The sequence below is a fragment of the Canis lupus genome, chromosome 30, assembly GCF_003254725.2.
Source record: "Canis lupus dingo isolate Sandy chromosome 30, ASM325472v2, whole genome shotgun sequence".
Classification (NCBI taxonomy): Eukaryota; Metazoa; Chordata; class Mammalia; order Carnivora; family Canidae; genus Canis; species Canis lupus.
Genome location: NC_064272.1, coordinates 17,822,272 through 17,840,773, shown reverse-complemented (window position 1 = coordinate 17,840,773; position 18,502 = coordinate 17,822,272). Strand labels below are relative to the sequence as shown.

Below are 18,502 nucleotides of genomic sequence, written 5' to 3'. Positions count from 1 at the left end.
CTCGGTGGTTCATTCAGTTAAACATCCTCTTTTTTTTTTTTTTTTTTTTTTTTAGAAAGTGTTATTTTAATTGATTTATTATTTTTTTAGATTTTATTTATTAATGAGAGACATGAGAGACACACAGAAAGAGGCAGAGACACAGGCAGAGGAAGAGGCAGGCTCTCTGCGGGGAGCCCTATGCGGAATTTGATCCCAGGGTCCTGGGATCATGACCTGAGCCTAAGGCAGATACTCAGCCACTGAGCCACCCAGTTGCCCCAGCACCCTCTCTTGATTTTAGCTCAGGTCGTGATATCAGGTTCCTGGGATTGAGCCCCACATTGGGCAGGGAATCTGCTTGTCTTCTCCTTCTGCTCCTCTCCCTGCTCGTGTGCTCATTCTCCCTTCTCTTAAATAAATAAGTCTTTAAAAAAAAAAAACCCTCAGTGCTTAGAGTACAGAAGGTCAGTGTATAACAGACTGGTGTTTTTTTAAGCCTGGGTGTGTGATCAAAAATAACCCTGGGCCCTTTGTTTCTTGAGTGAATTTCCTGAGATGAGGATGATCATTCTTTTAAAAAGACTATCCATTTTTGAGAGAGAGAGAGCACCACAGGGGAGGGGTGAAGGAGGGAGAGGGAGAAAGAATCTGAAGCAGAGTCCTCACTACGCACAGTCTGAAGTAGAGCTCAGTCTCACAACTGCTAAATCATGACCAGAGCCGAAACCATAAGTTGGACATTGAACCAACTGCACCACCTAGGTGCCCCCTAGGATGACCATTCCTAGAGAGTGGGTTGGTGGTTTAATTCTTTAAAGAATAGGGAACCTGAGTGCCTGGCTGGCTCAGTCAGAAGAGTGTGCGACACTTGATCTTGAGGTCATGGGTTTGAGCCCCATGTTGGGTAAGAGAGTACTAAAGAAAATGAACTTAAAAAAAAGTAAATAATAAGGAACCAGGTATAGTTTACATATCTCTATGAGGTCCTCGGTCTTAAAGGTACTTTATTGTGTCTTTCACCCCAATAGGGTAAGACCTAGCAGTGTATCTTATCATAGCATCATTACAATTTGAATCACTTTATGTAATAGCATTTTTCAAAATGGCTTCTCAGTTTGTAATGGCCCATATGTGTGGGCATATTTTTTGTGTCAGAAGGAAGGTAGGAATAGTGATTGTTTTGTTTTTATCCCTTTATTAAGGAAAATTTTAAACACCTTACAAATAAGTGAGAACCATATAATGAACTCTTATATGTATCCATCACTCATGTCAGTGATTGTCAGGTTGGACAGTCTTGTTTCTTTTTTCTTGTTTAAGATTTTATTTTTTCATAAGAGACAGGGAGGCAGAGGGAGAGGCAGGCTCTCTGCTCTGATCATGGAACTTGATCCCAGGATCCGGGGATCATGACCTGAGCTGAAGGCAGATGCTTAACCGACCTGAGCCACCTAGGTGCCTGAACAGTCTTGTTTTATTTATATTCTCTACCCCACCTTACCCAGACTTTTGAAACAATCTCAGATATATATCATATTTAATTAATGAATATTGATTTCTTTCATCAGTTAGCTTCATGGTTGTTTATTTATTTATTTAGTTTATTTTTTTTTGTAATCTCTATACCCAGTGTGGGGCTTAAACTCACAACCCTGAGATCAAGAGCCACATGCTCTTCCAACTGAGCCAGCTAGGCACCCCCATAGTTGTTTATTTAGTGAGGAATAAAGAGGAAAGGGAAAAAAACTGGAAGAGAACCATTAGGACCTGTTGCAAAGACATTCTCAGCTAATAGTGGGGATCCAGGAAATCTAAGTGGGAAAGGGAGCTGCTGCTATTCAGGTTGAGGGGATAGGCATAGGGAAGCATGGGCTTGACTTCTTTTTGTTGCCATCTTGGTTCATAGTCTCTATTCCTGTGATTATAGCCTTTTTAAATTTCTTCACTGCCATTTCATTGGGTTTCCAGGATGCAGCAGTGATAAACTACATGCATTTCATGCGCTGTATTTTCCTGCTAGGTCCCACTGAGTGTTTTTTTAAAGATTTATTATTTTTAATTTTTTTTAACTTTAAAAAAATTTTTGTTAGTGAACATACAGTGATCAGTTTCTGGAGTAGAATTCATTGATTCATCATTTACATATAACTCCCAGTGCTCATCACAAGTGCCCTCTTTAATACCCATCACCCATCTAGCCCATCCTCCACCTACCATCAACCCTCAGCTTCCTGTCATTAAGAGATATTTATGGCTTGTTTCCTCTCTCCCCTTTTTTTTTGTTTTCTTCCTTCCCATATGCTGTTTTCTTTCTTAAATTCCACTTATGAGTGAGATTATATGGTATTTGTCTTTCTCTGACTTATTTCACTTAGCATAATACACTGTAGCTCCATCCATGTCACTGCATGAAAAGATTGCATTCTTTTTGATGGTTGAATAATATTCTATTATACGTACACATACACACAAACACATATATAAACCACATCTTCTTTATCCATTCATCAGTTAATGGACACTTGGACTTTCTCCATGGTTTGGCTATTGCTGATAATGCTGCTATAATTTTCGGGGTGCATGTACCCCTTCAATATCGCTTGTATCATTTGGGCAAATACCTAGTAATGCAATTGATCATAGGATAGCTGTTTTTAACTTTCTTAAATTAAAAAGTTTTCCAGAGTGGCTGCATATTTGCATTCCCACCAACAGTACAAGAGGGTTCCACTTTCTGCACATCCTCACTAATACCTTTTGTTTCATGTATTGTTAATTTTAGCCTGACAGGTGTGAGATGGTATCTCTTTGTGGTTTTGATTTGTATTTCTCTGGTGATAAGTCATGTAGACATGTTTTCATATGTCTGTTAGCCATCTGGATGTCTTCTTTGGAAAAGTGTCTTCATTTCTGCCTGTTTCTTAACTGGATAATTTCTTTTTGGGGGGTGTTGAGTTTGGCAAGTCCTTTATAATTTATCACATATATTATTTGCATATATCTTCTCCCATTCTGTAAGCTGCCTTTTAGTTTTGTTTGTTTTCCTCACTGTGCAGGGCTTTTTATCTTGATGAGGTCCTAGTAGTTTGTTTTTGTTTCTCTTGTCTTTGGCAGTGTGTCTAATAAGTTGTTTATAGCCGAGGTCACAGAGGTTTCTGCCTGTGTTCTCCTCTAGGATTTTGAAGGTTTCCTGTCTCACATTTAGGTCTTTTATCCATTTTGAATTTATTTTATGTATGGTGTAGGAAAGTGGTCTAGTTTCATTCTTCTGCATGTTGTTGTCCAGTTTTCCCACGCCATTTTTTGAAAAGATTGTCTTTTTTCCATTGGATAGTCTTTCCTGCTTTGTTGAAGATGAGTTTACCATTTAAAGATTTATTTATATATTTTATTATTTTATTTTTTAATTTATTTTTTATTTTATTTTTCTTTTATATTTTATTTTATTATTTTATTTTTTAAAGATTTTATTTATTTATTCATGACAGATAGAGAGAGAGAGAGAGAGAGAGAGAGAGAGGCAGAGACACAGGCAGAGGGAGAAGCAGGCCCCACACAGGGAGCCCGACGTGGGACTTAATCCCGGGTCTCCAGGATCACACCCTGGGCTGAAGGCGGCGCTAAACCACTGGGCCACCGGGGCTGCCCATATTTATATATTTTAAAGAGAGTCTGAGCAGGGGGTGGTGGGAGGGACAGAGAGAAGAGGAGAAAATTTCAAGCAGACACCCCACTAAACATGGAGCCCCGACACGGGGCTTGATCTCACAACCCTGAGATCATGACCTGATCTGAAATCAAGAGTTGGATGCTTAGAGCCACCCAGGCATCCCATTCCCACTGAGTTTTTAAATTTCAGTAGCAGTGATTTTTATTTTAGGAAGCTCTTGAATGATTTCCAGAACTACCTGGTATTTCCTCCACATGCAATCAAGGTAAAGTTAGACTCTAAACCTCCTCAAAAACCTGAGGTTTTATTCTTCCTAGGGTGTTGCTTTTTTCTTAACCCATATTTGGGGAGCTTCCCTCTTTTCCCTGGGCAAGATTTTTGGTCCCACATTTCTTCAGTTTTCAGCTCTGTGAGAAAACCTGTTTAATAGATCTAAACTGTTACCTCCTATGGCCTCAAGCCTTATCTTCTGTTCTTATAGCTCTTACTGTTTCGTAACACATCCCAGTGCTACTATGGATTTAGCATTAGCTCAAATGCTCTGGCACACACTTCCTTTGTGATTCCAGCTCTAGGAATTCAGAAATTGAGCTAATTGTTTTTCCTGTTGTTAATTTATTCAACGTCACTAGGTGATTAAAACAAGAGGGTTTTGAGGTTGTCTGTTTTTCTGTCAGTGTGTGACAGAAATTCTATGATTATGTGTCTCTTGAGGAGAAAAGAATCATAAACTACAGCATTCTAAGGCACTTGTATTTTGAACCAGGTAGAAAATACGATAAGATGGAGGATACGCCGGGATGAGGAAGGAAACGAAATCAAAGAAAGCAATGCTCGGATCGTCAAGTGGTCAGATGGGAGGTGAGCCCAAAATGCCTTGAAGAGAATTGAAATACTAGAATGTGGCTAGTGGGGGGTCAAACTTCACAATAAAACCTTATTTGGGGCATATCTCATATTAAAGCATTTCTATTGCTTGGTCTCTGCCATTGCACAGAAGACCTGAAAGAAGTAAATAGGTAGTTGAGGGTCAGACAGGGTGGTGAAAGACATTTAAAGTAGGCCAAGAACGTGGTCATCCTCTCTAGCTATAGCATAGTGGTTTGGAAATACTCAACTATCTCCCCTCCCCATTGCAAGCCACTTACTGTAAGATGACATGTTAGTAAAATTCCCTTTCACTGGGAAAGTAATAGAGACTGAGTACATGTTGGAGCACGGTTTTCTTCTCAACATGCTGTGTGTCTAAACATAAACATACAACATGTTTTACTTCTATGTAGATGGTTTTCACATCATGCCTCCTTTTTTCTTCTGAACTCTGTGTAAGGAGAGATAGTAGCAATTGAATCAATTTAAAGTAAAATGGTAGAATGAAAGCTTTATGACTTTAATACGTGAAGTGTTCCTTCTTTTCAGCATGTCTCTGCATTTAGGCAACGAAGTGTTTGATGTTTACAAAGCTCCACTACAGGGAGATCACAACCATCTTTTTATAAGACAAGGTACTGGTCTACAGGGACAAGCCGTTTTTAAAACCAAACTCACATTCAGGTAACTGTTGTCAACTACTATTTTTACAGTAAAAGCAGTGAATATAGATACTGTCCAAAATCATTTCACGCCTGATTGACAATCTTCTGTATAGTTCACCAAAGACCAAGTTCTGGTTCTCAACTCTGAAGGTTCAAAGGCTATTTTGTCAAGCGCACCAAAAGTTGCTGTTTCATAAGGAACCAGGTCATGCTAATCAAACTTGAAAGAGACTATTATGTAAACTACAGTGTTAATTTATTAATTCCAGTGATTACTTAACTGCCAGGGGGCCTAGAATACTTGCTGGTCAGTGTGTCTTATTTTTTTTTTTTTTTAATTGATCTGAAAGACTGATAACTGGAGGCTGGTAGTGTGCATGCAGTCAGAGCAAAGGCAGTGAGTCAGGTGTGAAGGCCGGGGTCATCCTCCTGAGGCTGCTGCATCCAATACCTCTCCAGGGATGTGTCCCCCAAGCAGCCCAGGACACTCAGGTCAGCTGGTGAGAGAGCATTCCCCTTCTTTAAAGTGGTAGACACTACACTGAAATGTCTATATTTTTCTTTTCTTGACTCGAAGCAGATCTTCCTCCTTGGGTATCTTTACAGAGGGCACAGTAATCTTGATGACTTAGCTTTTTGAGAATTGTTGTGGTCAGAAGTAGAGGCTTCAGAATCAGACCTCTATGTCTGTCCCATTTCCCTTTGTGTGGCCCTGTGCAACTTTCTCAACCCCTCTACTTCACTTTCCTAATACATATAAAATGTAATAATTGTTTTATAGGCTAGCTGTGACAGTGAAGATGTAGAACCTGTAAAATGTGACGCACATTTCTTGGCACTTAGTCTTCAGTACATGCTCCCCGAACCTGTGTATTTATGATTCTGGAGGGTAATTGTGTGCTACAAAGACTTATTTATTCCAGCTTTTGTTTTTTACTTGTAAGATAAGAATGTCTCGGTGAGTCACAGAGTGGGGAAAGTTTGGAATCCCTTCACCTGGTATATGCCCGTTTTTGTTTTTTTTTTCTAGGGAAGAGGAAATGGTCTCTGGTCTCTTGTTTTTGTGATATCGATATGACTGGCTCACAGATGTACCTGGTAAACAGGCATTTTTGTTCATTTCTTGCAGACCTCACTCTACAGACAGTGCCACACATAGGAAGATGACCCTGTCACTTGCAGATAGGTGCTCGAAGACACAGAAGATTAGAATATTACCAATGGCTGGTCGTGATCCTGAATGCCAGCGTACTGAAATGATTAAGGTACATTTGCTAAGGTTTATCCTGGGATTTTTGGTGCAAGCATACCTCAGAAAAACTTGAGGTTTGGTTTCAAACCTCTGCAATAAATTGAATATCACAATAAAATGAATCAAATGAATTTTTTAGTTTCCCAGTGCATGTGAAAGTTATGTTTACACCATAGTGTGCAGTAGCATTATGTCTAAAAAAAAAAAAAAAAAAAAAAAGTATGGACCTTAATTTAAAACTTTTTTACTAACCATCATCTGAGTTTTTCAGCAGGTCATAACCACTTATCACAGATCACCATAACAAATATAATAATGAAAAAGTTTGAAATATTGCAAGAATTACCAAAATGTGACACAGAGTTAGCAAAAACTGTTGGAAAAATTGTGCCTATGGACTTGCTCGGTGCAAGGTTGCCATAAACCTTCAATTTGTAAAAACTACAACAACACGGTATCTGCAAAGTGCACTAAAATGAAATATAGCTGTATGTTAAGAATAGCATTTCCCAGAACTTTGTTTCCATCTCTTATTGACCCACCTTTTCTCTTTCTCGCCAGCGTGAACTGAGAGCTGGTTTAATTCCCTGAGCATTTGCCAAATGAGTGGTGTGATGATGGTCCTAAAACACACAAGGGCTTGGGTTTTTTCTCACTAGGTCCTGACGGTTCAGGAACAAGCTGGTGACTAAAGGATCTGAGCTTGGGCATATCATTTCAAAGATGATTTAGAGAGCTATGTCTGGCTTAGAATCTGTGTCAATAATTAGTGAAAATGCTAGAGATGTAGTAAAATAGAATAAAAATAGATCAAAAGTTTGGGAATATGCCTAAGGAGAATCAAACAAAGAGCAGCTGGCAGTTTTTAAGGTCCATTTATAATGTTCTACCTGTTAGGTTTTCAGACTTAGACACAGCTACCAGTTAGGCACAAATTCAATTCTGGGGCACTGTCAGTGATGGGAGCGTAGGCTTGTATCAACACCACTGGCCTTTTGTGCAGCACTTGCTTTAAGAAGCCGAATGCAGCAGAATAGTTTTATTCTCTGTCTTCTCCATCTTCTCTGATAACTGCTGGATCTCCCTGCCTGCTTTCATGTGGTTCTGTTCCCTTGTGCACCAGGGAGGTGAAGACATGCTGATTGCCTCAGGGTATTTCTTACCGGTTCACTGTCAGACTCTGCTGATGGTCTGACCCTACGCACCTGCTTTTTCTTCATCCTCATGTTTCATTCATAGAGGCAGGTTAACTAAAGTAGATTCACAGCACTGCCTAACCCAGTGGTATGTAGGTGCATTAACTTTGGAACCTGACTTCTTGCTCCATTTCCCTACCTTTTCTCCTCAAGCCAAGGTAGCTGTAGGAACCTTTAGGCCTCAGTCTCAGCATTATTGGAAGAGCCCTCTTCCACTTCCCCAGTTTCCATGGAAATGCACAAGGAATGAGCTAGTTTTTTTTTTTTTTTTTAATTTTTATTTATTCATGAGAGAGACAGAGAGGCAGAGACATAGGCAGAGGGAGAAGCAGGCTTCCTGTGGGGAGCCCGATGGTGGGACTCAATCCCAGGACTCCTGGATCATGGCCTAGGCCAAAGGCAGATGCTTAACTACTGAGCCACCCAGGTACCCTGTGAGCTAGTTTGTTCTTACTACCTCTTTTACCAATAGTGATTTTTACTCTATACTCTGTATAACCTTAATGAAAAAGTTGCTGCATGGAATGTCTAGCAACATAGAGTTGTGTGCAGTAATACAGAGCAATTAAATTAAGAATTCAAAGAAATGCTATAATATCCTTGACCTCTCTTATTCTGTCTACCTTATAAATGCTTGTGGATTGCCAGGCAGAGGAAGGGTATGAGTGTTCTGCTTTGGGCTCAGAGACCCTCCCCTATGCCAGCGCCTCCCCATCCTGTCATCCGGAGCTCTGGGGAAGCTCTCTGGAGTGAGATGCCCAGACAGGAACATCTAGGCACCAGTGTTGTTTGGTGGTGCCTGATCAAGCCGGGGGTCTGTCAAAGGGGTTGGCAGACACAGCCTCCCTCAGGCAGAAACACACTGGGCATGAATGAGGTTCCTCAGGCTGGTTGCTGCTCTCTGGGCTCTGAGCGGCTGGTGGTGTAGGGGATGCTGCGGCTCCCGAGGCCACGTTTGTGCCAGTTCTGATTGGGTGGTTGGCGCGAGGGAACCTACTGCCTCCTCATCCTGTGTTGTCTTCACTCCTTAAAACTAAACAGGATCGCTGTGTATGGTAATAGGGTTAAAATGGAGAGAATTGCAGAAATAGGTATTATCCTGGGCTGGGCATTTACGTGTTCTTTATAGTAAAAGTAGTTTCAAGTGGTCAGTAACCTAGTTCACTTTTTCTTTTTTTTTAAAGATTTTATTTACTCATGATAGACGCAGAGAGAGACAGACATATAGAGAAGCAGGCTCCTCGCAGGGAGCCTGATACGGACTCGATCTCCCGACTGGGATCATGCCCTGAACCTAAGGCAGATCCTCAACCACTGAGCCACCCAGGCGTCCCTAAGCTAGTTCATTTTTTAAAGTTCAGTATTTTATTTGCTTCTTTACAGAAAGAAGAAGAACGTTTGAGGGCCTCTATTCGTAGGGAATCTCAGCAGCGCCGAATGAGAGAGAAACAGCACCAGCGGGGACTGAGTGCTAGTTACCTAGAACCTGATCGCTATGATGAGGAGGAGGAAGGCGAGGAGTCCATCAGCTTGGCTGCCATTAAAAACCGATATAAAGGGGGCATTCGAGGTGAGTATGTAGAGCTTACATTTCATAATTTCTGGGTTCAGGAATTTATTTTTGCATTTGGCCTACTCTGAATGCCCAGTCACTGGACATTGTATTTTATTTATTTATTTATTTTTAGAGAGCAAAGCAGGGGGGAGGGGTAGAGGGAGAAAGAGAGAATCCTAAGCAGGTTCCACATCCAGCACAGAGCCTGAGCTGGTGCTTGATCTCACGACCCTGAGATCACGACCTGAGCCGAAATCAAGAGTTGGACACTTAACCATCTGAGCTACCCAGTGCTCCTGGACATTTTACTTTTAAGGAACCAGTGTCAGTGAGTGATACATTTCAAGGGCTACTGAACTAAGTAAGACATTGCAGAATTCTTCTTGGTGAGCCTGAAAGGGTGGGAACTGCTGTCTTGTTCTTTTTGAGGGAACAGAGACTTCGGGAGGTTGAGTAACTTGCCCAAAGACAGAGTTGGTAAGTGGACAGTTGTTGAGTTAGGGTCATCTGACTTCTGAGGCATCCTTTTTTTTTTTTTTTTTTTTTTTTTTTTTGAGGCATCTGTCTTAACCACAATCGGGCATCCAGGGATTTCCCCACATCACGGATTTCCCCTGCATCAAGGTGACATGCTGAAAAGTAGACTTAACCTAAAGTAGAAGACTTGGCCTGGATCCCTGACCCGACCTTGCCTGCTCTCAGTTCTGCCACTTTTTAGTGCAATGAGTTTTGGAAAGTTGTAATACATACCTTCTGTTACCTCATCAGGAGAAAACCAACCTATTAATAATAATAGTACTTATAAGATGAGGTTGTTTTGATAATTAAATGACATAATACACATAAAATACTTTGCCCAGCACCTGGCACATATGAATTCTAAATAAATGTAACCTAAAACCATTGTTACTATTCTTACCAATTGTTAGCTTCAGGCAATTGACTTCATATCTCTGAATATCGTGTTTCCCATCTGTAAAATGAAATTCTAATCTTCTCTAGATTAGCCTGATAGAGCTTTTGGAATCACTGTACAGTGTAAGGTATACCACAGGTGACCATGCATCCTAGTTTTGTCCCTATCGAGTGACAAATTTTAAGAACACTCAAATTTCCCTTCTCTACCATCTATAAAACTCCTTTCTCCTTTTCTTCTAGTGACAGCATTTGTTCTGGTGAGCTATTACACCCTTCCTGCCTACTTATTAATTTGGGACTATAGTACAGAGACTATTTTTGTTGTTGTTAGTGCTGATTTCTCGCAGAAATGATTAATTGTGGAAGTAAACCACATAAAAACTAAAAAACAAAAAAATTGAGGGTGCTCTTAGGGAGGGAGATCTATAATACCAGAGATTATAAACCTAACTGATATGTTCATTAGCTTTCAGTTTCATGGAAGGCTCTGGGTTTTCTTGCAAAGGGGTTGGTCTAAAGTCAGTTTAGTTGTATTTTATTCCATCCTGAGGTTCATCTAGCCTGGGGTATCAGTGCAGACTGTACTTGTCTCTCTCCTTTTGAAATGTCCATCAGACAACAAATGGTCTTTATAGGACTAGGAAGCCTCCACTTGATTTTATCTTCAAAGCTTATTTTGAAATTCAGTTATCCATCATGAAAGAATGACTCGGGTATCAGTAGCTTGTTCTGGAGAAGTAGTGGTGTTTGTGTCTTTAGTGACATTGCACACAGCCTTTTTAATACTTAAAACTGGTCAGATGAACCATTCTTGTATTTGGAGAGGGTAAGTGCTTTATTTCAACATGTTAAATCTTACATTTTTAAGTCAAAAATATTTTAATGATCTGTTTCTTTTGGAAAAAATGTACAGAAGGACCTAAAGACCTCTGTCAGAAGAAAAATCCAGAAGTGAACAAATCATTGTCTTTGAAAGTCACTCACAAATCATTCCTTTGGTTTCAGAGGAACGAGCCAGAATCTATTCGTCAGACAGTGATGAGGGATCAGAAGAAGATAAGGCTCAAAGATTACTCAAAGCGAAGAAACTGACCAGTGATGAGGTAAAACCAAATTTATTCGATGCTAGAGGTTTACCGTTTCCTCAGTCCACTCCTGGAATGAAGAGTAGCTCCCAGCCCAGGAGCACGGACAGATGTCTGTACACTTCACTGAAACTCAGAGAGATAAGTGCAGTGATTGGACCAGGAGTGGCCAGAGGAGAGTCTGATCCTTTGTTCAGGTGGGTGTTGGAAGGCTGCTCAGAGGAGACCTCAGAGCAAAGTCTTAGGTTGCAGGGCACTTGGGCCTGGAGGGCGTCCTGGGGGGGATGGAAAGGCCTGTGAGGAAACGTGTGGGGCCCTGAGATATTAGGACTTGACTAGTGACTAGAAATCATTCGGTGTGGGTAGATCAGAGGGTTTATGTCGTCTTTCTCTTGTTTTCAATGTATTTTTAATGTTTTTTAATTTTAAAGATTTTATTTATTTATTTGAGAGCATGAGAGAGAGAAAGTGAGTGAGTACAAGCAAGGTGAAGGGCAGAAGGAGACACCTCCCTGAGCAGGGCTCCTGATGTGGGGCTTGACCCTGGGTCTCTGGGATCATGACCTGAGCCAAAGGCAAATGCTAAACCAACTGAGTCACCCAGGCCCCCCATCAATATATTTTTTTAAATTATAGAAACAATTCTTTGGGTAGAAAAACCTGTTTCTTTTTCTTTAAAGGAAGTAGTATTTGAATAGTATTGAGTAATTCAATAAATTAAAATGCTATTAAAATAATATTTCAAAGTAATTTAAAAATATATTTTTAGCAGTATTCTTTCCAAATTATAAGAGTAAATGTGCTGAAAAGTTTTAAGTCTTTCTTGAGTTATAATTGACATTAATTTTAGGTATACAGTATAATGATTGAATCAATACATGTATATATTACAAAATGATCACCACAGTAAGTCTAGTTAACATTCATCACACATAGTTACAAACTTTTTTTCTTGTAGTAAGACCTTTTAAGGTCTATACTATTAGCAACTTTCAAATATATACAATACTATGTTATTAATAACTATAGTCACCATGCTGTACCTTACATCGCCAGGACTTCTTTTAATGGAACTTTTTTCAATCTTTTTTCTTTTCTTTTTTTTAAGAATTTATTTATTTGAGAGAGAGCAAGTGAGAAAGAAAGAGCATGAGTGGGGGGAAGGGGCAGACTCCCCACTGAGCAGGGAGCCCAACTTGGGGCTTGACCACAGGACCCTGAGATCATGACCTGAGCTGAAGGCAGACGCTTAACCGACTGAGCCACCCAGGTGCCCCTTAGATCTTTTTTCATCTTTGATGTTCTTAAATTGTACTGTGATACCTATTTTGTATTTCCTTTTATTTTTCTGGTTGGGATTTGTTCCTGAATGTGAATTTGCCAGTTCTGAAAATTTCTCAGTCATCAGTTCTTCATTCTTTCTGTCCTTTCTTTATGAAACTGATGAAATGCATGTTATTCCTTCTCTGTCTTCTGTGCCTCTCAGACTTTCATGTTTCCCTTGTCTTTAAAGGTCTCTGCATTCTGTGATATTTTCTCAGGGCTGCCTTCTAGTTCACTGCCCCTGTCTTCAGCTGTATCTCATGTTGTTAATCTCTGTCATTGAATTTTTACTTTTAGTTTTCATCTGTAGAGGTTTAGTTTCTTTCTCAAATCGGCCATTTAAAAAATGTTTAGTTGCTGTTTCTTTTTCAAATTGGTCATTTTAAAAACTCCTTTCCCCTAACTCATATTACCAATTTCTCCTTTTTATGTCTAAGTGTTTTAAACCTATATATATAGTCTTTTATGTCTGATAATTCCATTGTCTGAAATCTTGACAAATGTGATTTTATTGCCTATTTACTGGCTCTGTCTCTTGATGACTTATTTCTCTGTGTTCTGTGATTAAATGATTGATTTACTTAGCTCAGATCAATGAGAATTTTTGAGACCTAGGTTGATGGGTTCCTATAAAGATGATTTATATTTGCCTCTGGCTGTTGTGTTAAGCATCAGCCACCTAGGATCACTTTGTTTGTTTAAGGGAGGGGGAATGGGAGAGGAAGAGGGAGGGAGAATCTCAGGCAGTCTCCACCTAGTGTAGAGCCCAATGGGGCTCGATCCCACAACCCCGAGATCATGACTTGATCTGAAATCAAGAGTCAGACACTTAACCCACTGAGCCACCCAGGATCACTTTAAAATATATACTCTTGGAATGAAGTCTTTTTAGATTACTTGGAAATAAGAGTTCTGACTTGAAGTTATTAATCTTCCCAGAATCAATTAGTTAATTTTTCTGTTTTTTAATGATGACAGATAACTCTTTGATGTGAACAGTGGCTTTAACTCTCATTCTGTGAAAGCAGCTTTCTCATAGTATTTAGTTCTAGTTTATTCTTTTTCCTCCAGAATCCTGTTCATTCTTCAAAGAACTCAATTGCACACAAACTTGTATATGTGAGAAAATTGAGAATGCCAACTTTTTGTTCTAAATTGAAGTATAGTTGACCCACAGTGCTACATTAGTTTCAAGTGTGTATAATATAGTGATTCAACAAGTATATGTTATGCTTTGCTCATACAAATTTGCTCATGGCAAATTACAGCTCACTGATCTAATCTAGCCTGCCAACCATTTTTTTAAGTAAAGTTTTATTAGACAGCACCATGCTTATTCATTTATGTAGTCTATAGATTTTTTTTTTTTTTTTTTTGCTACAGTGTCAGAGTTGAGTAGTTAAAACAGAAACTGTATGTCTCACTAAAGCCTAAGACATTTGTTATTTGGTCCTTTACCAAAAAAATTCACTGACCGCTTCCTCATAGATGTGAGCCTGGGCTTATTTCTGGTTTGCCTTTATACTAAAGCATTAGTGCTTTGGGGTCTGCTCTATAATCTGCTCCAATTGGCCTTTGTCTACTGTCCCCAGCACCCACAAAGCATAAAAACCAAAGCTCATGTTGACAGTTTGGTAAAGGCCTTCAAGGACAAAGCCCATGTTAGTACTCTACTTACCTCTTGATTTCACCTAATTTTTGGCTTCTCTTTCATTATACTTTATTTTCTTGCCATCATATTGATTTGTTTATATTTTCATTATTGTTAGTTATTTTCCATGGGAGAGAGGGATTGTTTTGTCATATTGAAGGAAATAGATGTTGTGTTTCTGTTATCCATGGTTTTAATGTATTTTGATCATTTTGGTTTCTGAGAACTATAAACTTCTGTGACACTCTTATGTGAAGCAGAATTCTGTGTTGCATTATTATTGGTTAATCACAACAGCTACTGTTTGCCAGTCATTGTTGGAAGAGACATACTATGGAAGATAACTGGACAGAAATTGCCATTATTCTGCAATATACTTGTTTTAAATTATTTATTTTTATTTTTTTATTTTTAAAGATTTTATTTATTTATTCATGAGACACACACAGAGAGAGAGGCAGAGACCTAGGCAGAGAGAAAAGCAGACCCCATGCAGGGAGCCCAATGTGGGACTCGATCCCAGGACTCCAGGATCATGCCCTGAGCCAAAGGCGTCCCTCTGCACTTGTTTTAAATTAGGTAGGAAACATCTTAATGATAGTTTTATAGTGTGTTGCACTGTTGGCAAGTGGGAAGCCTCATGTAAGCAGATTACTGTTTTATTTCTTGGCAAGCAGGAGCTGTGAATGAAAATTGAGAATTGCCATGGAACTTCTGTTTATCTCTAGTATTTTCAGAAATGAGATTTTTAAATGTGATCCATCAAATATCTGCCTTCTAGGCTGGTTAAAACCTGTAATTGCCTGACTTAAAAATGCCTCTTGTGAATGCCTCCTAGCTATCATATTATGGGAACTACCCTCTACCTTCCTCACCCAAATACTCTGGTAGGTCTTCCTGTATCCGTCCATTCCCCTTTCATGACAACGAAGATATATTTCTTCTGCCTGGACCTCACATCCTGTGGCCACTTTCTCCTCACTAAAGTCTTTCCTATGGGTGACAGTGGGAGAGAGAGGCTAAGGGCTCCAACCTGCTTTAGGTCCCTCTCCCTGTTTGTACACTAAGCTCCATCCAGACAGCATGAGCCTGGGTGAGATGCAGGGGAGCTTGCAGATTCTAAGTTCCCAGAGAACTACCATTATTAGCAGAGCTTTCTGTGATATGGGGGGGAAAGGGTATGAGTCTGGATTATAATGAACTGGATTATTGAATCTTGGTCACTTGTATGGCCTTGATCAAGTCCTCTCACATTTCTATGTCTGTTCCCTCCTCTCTTCAATGGGATTTATGCTTGCTGCTTGCAAAGTTGTTGCATAATAATAACACATACAAAAGTACTTAGTTCAGTGACATATAGTATCTGAATAGGAAATATTAGTTTCCCTTCCCCAACAGGGTCTAAGTTACAAGAAAGGAGAAAAGTAGCTTTTTTTTTTTTTTTTTTTTTTTATCCTTCCTTATTTTTGTAAGCAATAACAACTTTAGAAAACCTAAATAACTTGAAAGGTAGAAAAATGGGTAAGAGGAGAAACTGGAAAAAGGAAAGACTCAAGTGTAAAGAAACACAAAGAAAACAGAAAAGAAAGGATCACGACCAGTCCTCAGCTTTCTTAGGTAGAGCAGGTGACCTGCGAGGATTACTTAGAAAGTGGTATCCAGGGACACCTAGGTTTGGATAACTTCACTGTTGTCACCTGGGAAGAACTAAGTGTAGGAGGACATCTGAGTCTCTTCTGGATTCATAACTTTCCCTTTGAATTCTCCTATGGCACTTCAGGTCTGTGGAGATACATTTGGAAAAAGAAGGCAGGAAACAAGTGTGGGATGGTATCTTGTTCTTCAGAGAGCCAGCCATAGAGACCATCAGAAAAAATAGATATGCCAGCTTGTACATCCAGAAGCATTCTCTGGTCATCGTGAGAGGTGCTTGGCCTTCCCCAACTTTAGTCTTCAGGCTATTCATCCTGTTTTATTTTCGCTGAGGAAGCTAGTTAGGGCAAATCTGGAGTGTCATATTCTCTATCAATTCATTTTAGTCAGTATTCGATATTATTTAGATATTGATATATTCTGTCTGTAAAAATTGTTTTTAGATAACTTCCTGAATTATTTATTTCTATTAGAACATTGTACATGGTTTTAAATAATGCAGACTTGTATAATAGGCCTTTAATTTCTTCAAATATTTTTTATACCTGTATGATGTGAGTTTTTAGTATATTCAAAACAGGAAATCATTATTTTTAAAAATTGGTCTTTAAAATACTGAACTTTTATTTTTTAAAAAGGTTTTATTTATTTGAGAGGGAGAGTCAGAGTGAGTGAGAGAGAGCATTAGGGTTAGGGGGGCAGGGGGAGAGGGAAAGACAGGTTCCCCACTGAGCAGGGATTTTATTTGAGAGAGAGCATGTGTGGGAGAGAGATCACAAACAGAAGGGAAGGGTAGAGGGAGAAGCGGACTCCCCACTGAGCGGGGAACCTGATGTGGGACTCAATCCCAGGACCCTGGAATCATGACACGAGCCGAAGGCAGGTGCTTAACTGACTCAAATGCCCTAAAATACTGAATTTTAGATAATGAAGAGGTGAAATGCTAAGGAAGCAGAGGGAACTTTAATTAATTGCCTGTTCATAATAAAAATATTTGTCAGGGCCAGTGGTTATACAGGCAGACTTCTTTGGACAGCCCTGACTCTTCCCAGTCCTAGTTTCTGGTTTCGTATATGCCCCTTCTCTCCATGTACAAGGCTTTCCTTCCAAGAGATTGCTTATAATTTCTTAGCTCGTCCTTGTAGTCCTGAAGTTGGGTTGTTTATATTTAGTTTGTAATTAGCTCTGGATAATTGTCATTTTTAAATGCTTCTAGTACTTGTAGATTTGGAAACTGGCCATGACCTTTACCACTGGTTTTATTTATCTGGTGAATGTTCTTATTTAAAAAATTATTTTGTGTTTTCAGAAAATTATTCAGCTTAGAGCTACTTTCGATAAATCTTCCTAGAAATGTTCTCTATTGACTTTTAGATTTTTAAAAATTTTATTTTAGGAAGGGGAACCATCTGGAAAGAGAAAAGCTGAAGATGATGATAAAACAAGTAAAAAGCATAAGAAGTACGTAATCAGTGATGAAGAAGAAGAAGATGATGATTGAAGCACAATGTGGAAACACTATGTATTTTTTGTACAGTTTATTAAATATGTAAACATGAGTTATTTTGATGGAAATGAATTGATTTGCTTTTGTGTAATTTTAATTGTAATAAAAAAAATTTTAAAGCAAGTATCTGTTCAGGAAATCTACTTTTTTCTTAAAGCAAGTTGATTCTGTGTCAGCCTCGCAGGAAATCTCAGGTTTCAGTGAGTTCCTGTTGCTCTGCCTCTCCCCTGTCCACCCCAGAGAAGTCTCCTAGTTGGGGCCAGGTGAGGCAAGCGAGGCTTTCCTCTGAGGTGCAGAATTTAAAGGGGGCCCCAAAAGAACCTCTAATCATTTCAGTTTGCTAGGGCTGCTATAACATAGTACCACAAACTGGGTAGCTTAAAACCACAGAAATGTAATCTCTTGCAGTTATAGAGCCTAGAAATCCTAAATCAAAGTATTGACAGGTCCAGGCTGCCTCTGAAAGCTCTAGGGAAGAATGCTGCTGTGGTTTGTCCTAGCTTCTGGGGGTTTCTGGCAGTCGTTGGCTGTTGGCTGCATAACCCCAGTCTTTCCTTGGTCTTCACATGGTTCATTTCCAAACTTCGTTTGCTCTGTCTCTGTATGCTTTCAGATCTTCTCTTTCGAAGGAATCAGTGGATTGAGGACTGACCCTAATTCAGTGGACTTAATCTTAACTAATTATATGCAAAAACCCTTTTGCCAAATAAAGTCGGTTTCTGAAGTTCTGGATAGACATGAACTTGGCGGCAGAGTGGGGTAGGGGGAGGAAAGGGTGCCCCTCATTAGCCCATTATAGTAATCAAGATAAATAAAATTGTGATACAACACTTTAAAAAATTGGACTAATGCAAAAAAACCATGATGGACAAAATGTCAGAATTTTATGTAAACAGGATCTGATGGCTGGAATTAGGGTAAGGCAACTTAGGAGAGCTGCACAAATACAGAGCTGGATGGATCCCCACTTCAATTAAACTTTCGATATTTTGTTCATGGTTTTTCACATGAAGTTTTATTATTTTAATTTTTTTTTTCAAATGAAGTTTTAAAAAGATTGTATTGCAGTATCATTTATCTTGATGACTGAGATTTTGGCACCCCTTATATTTTTCACCCAAGGTTAAGTGTCTCACTTGTGCATCCCAGTCCTGGCCCTACTTTCTCACAGCATG

At 39.4% G+C, this 18,502-nt stretch overlaps 1 protein-coding gene across 2 annotated transcripts in view; it reads left to right on the top strand.

The window, feature by feature from the left end:
• LEO1 (LEO1 homolog, Paf1/RNA polymerase II complex component) overlaps nucleotides 1–17,441 on the top strand; it is a 36,626-nt gene extending 19,185 nt beyond the window's left edge. The window contains exons 7-13 of one of the 2 annotated variants that reach the window (XR_007407300.1): nucleotides 4,419–4,513; nucleotides 5,072–5,206; nucleotides 6,317–6,452; nucleotides 9,019–9,205; nucleotides 11,114–11,211; nucleotides 12,302–12,463; nucleotides 17,217–17,441. Coding sequence is in view for 1 of the 2 variants with exons in the window: in XM_025472777.3 (XP_025328562.1) it covers nucleotides 4,419–4,513; nucleotides 5,072–5,206; nucleotides 6,317–6,452; nucleotides 9,019–9,205; nucleotides 11,114–11,211; nucleotides 17,217–17,321 (756 nt within the window). In the remaining variant the exon portion in view is untranslated. The remainder of the gene's footprint in view (nucleotides 1–4,418; nucleotides 4,514–5,071; nucleotides 5,207–6,316; nucleotides 6,453–9,018; nucleotides 9,206–11,113; nucleotides 11,212–12,301; nucleotides 12,464–17,216) is intronic. The other variant, XM_025472777.3, reaches the window with a different exon arrangement.
• The last annotated feature ends 1,061 nt before the right edge of the window (nucleotides 17,442–18,502 follow it).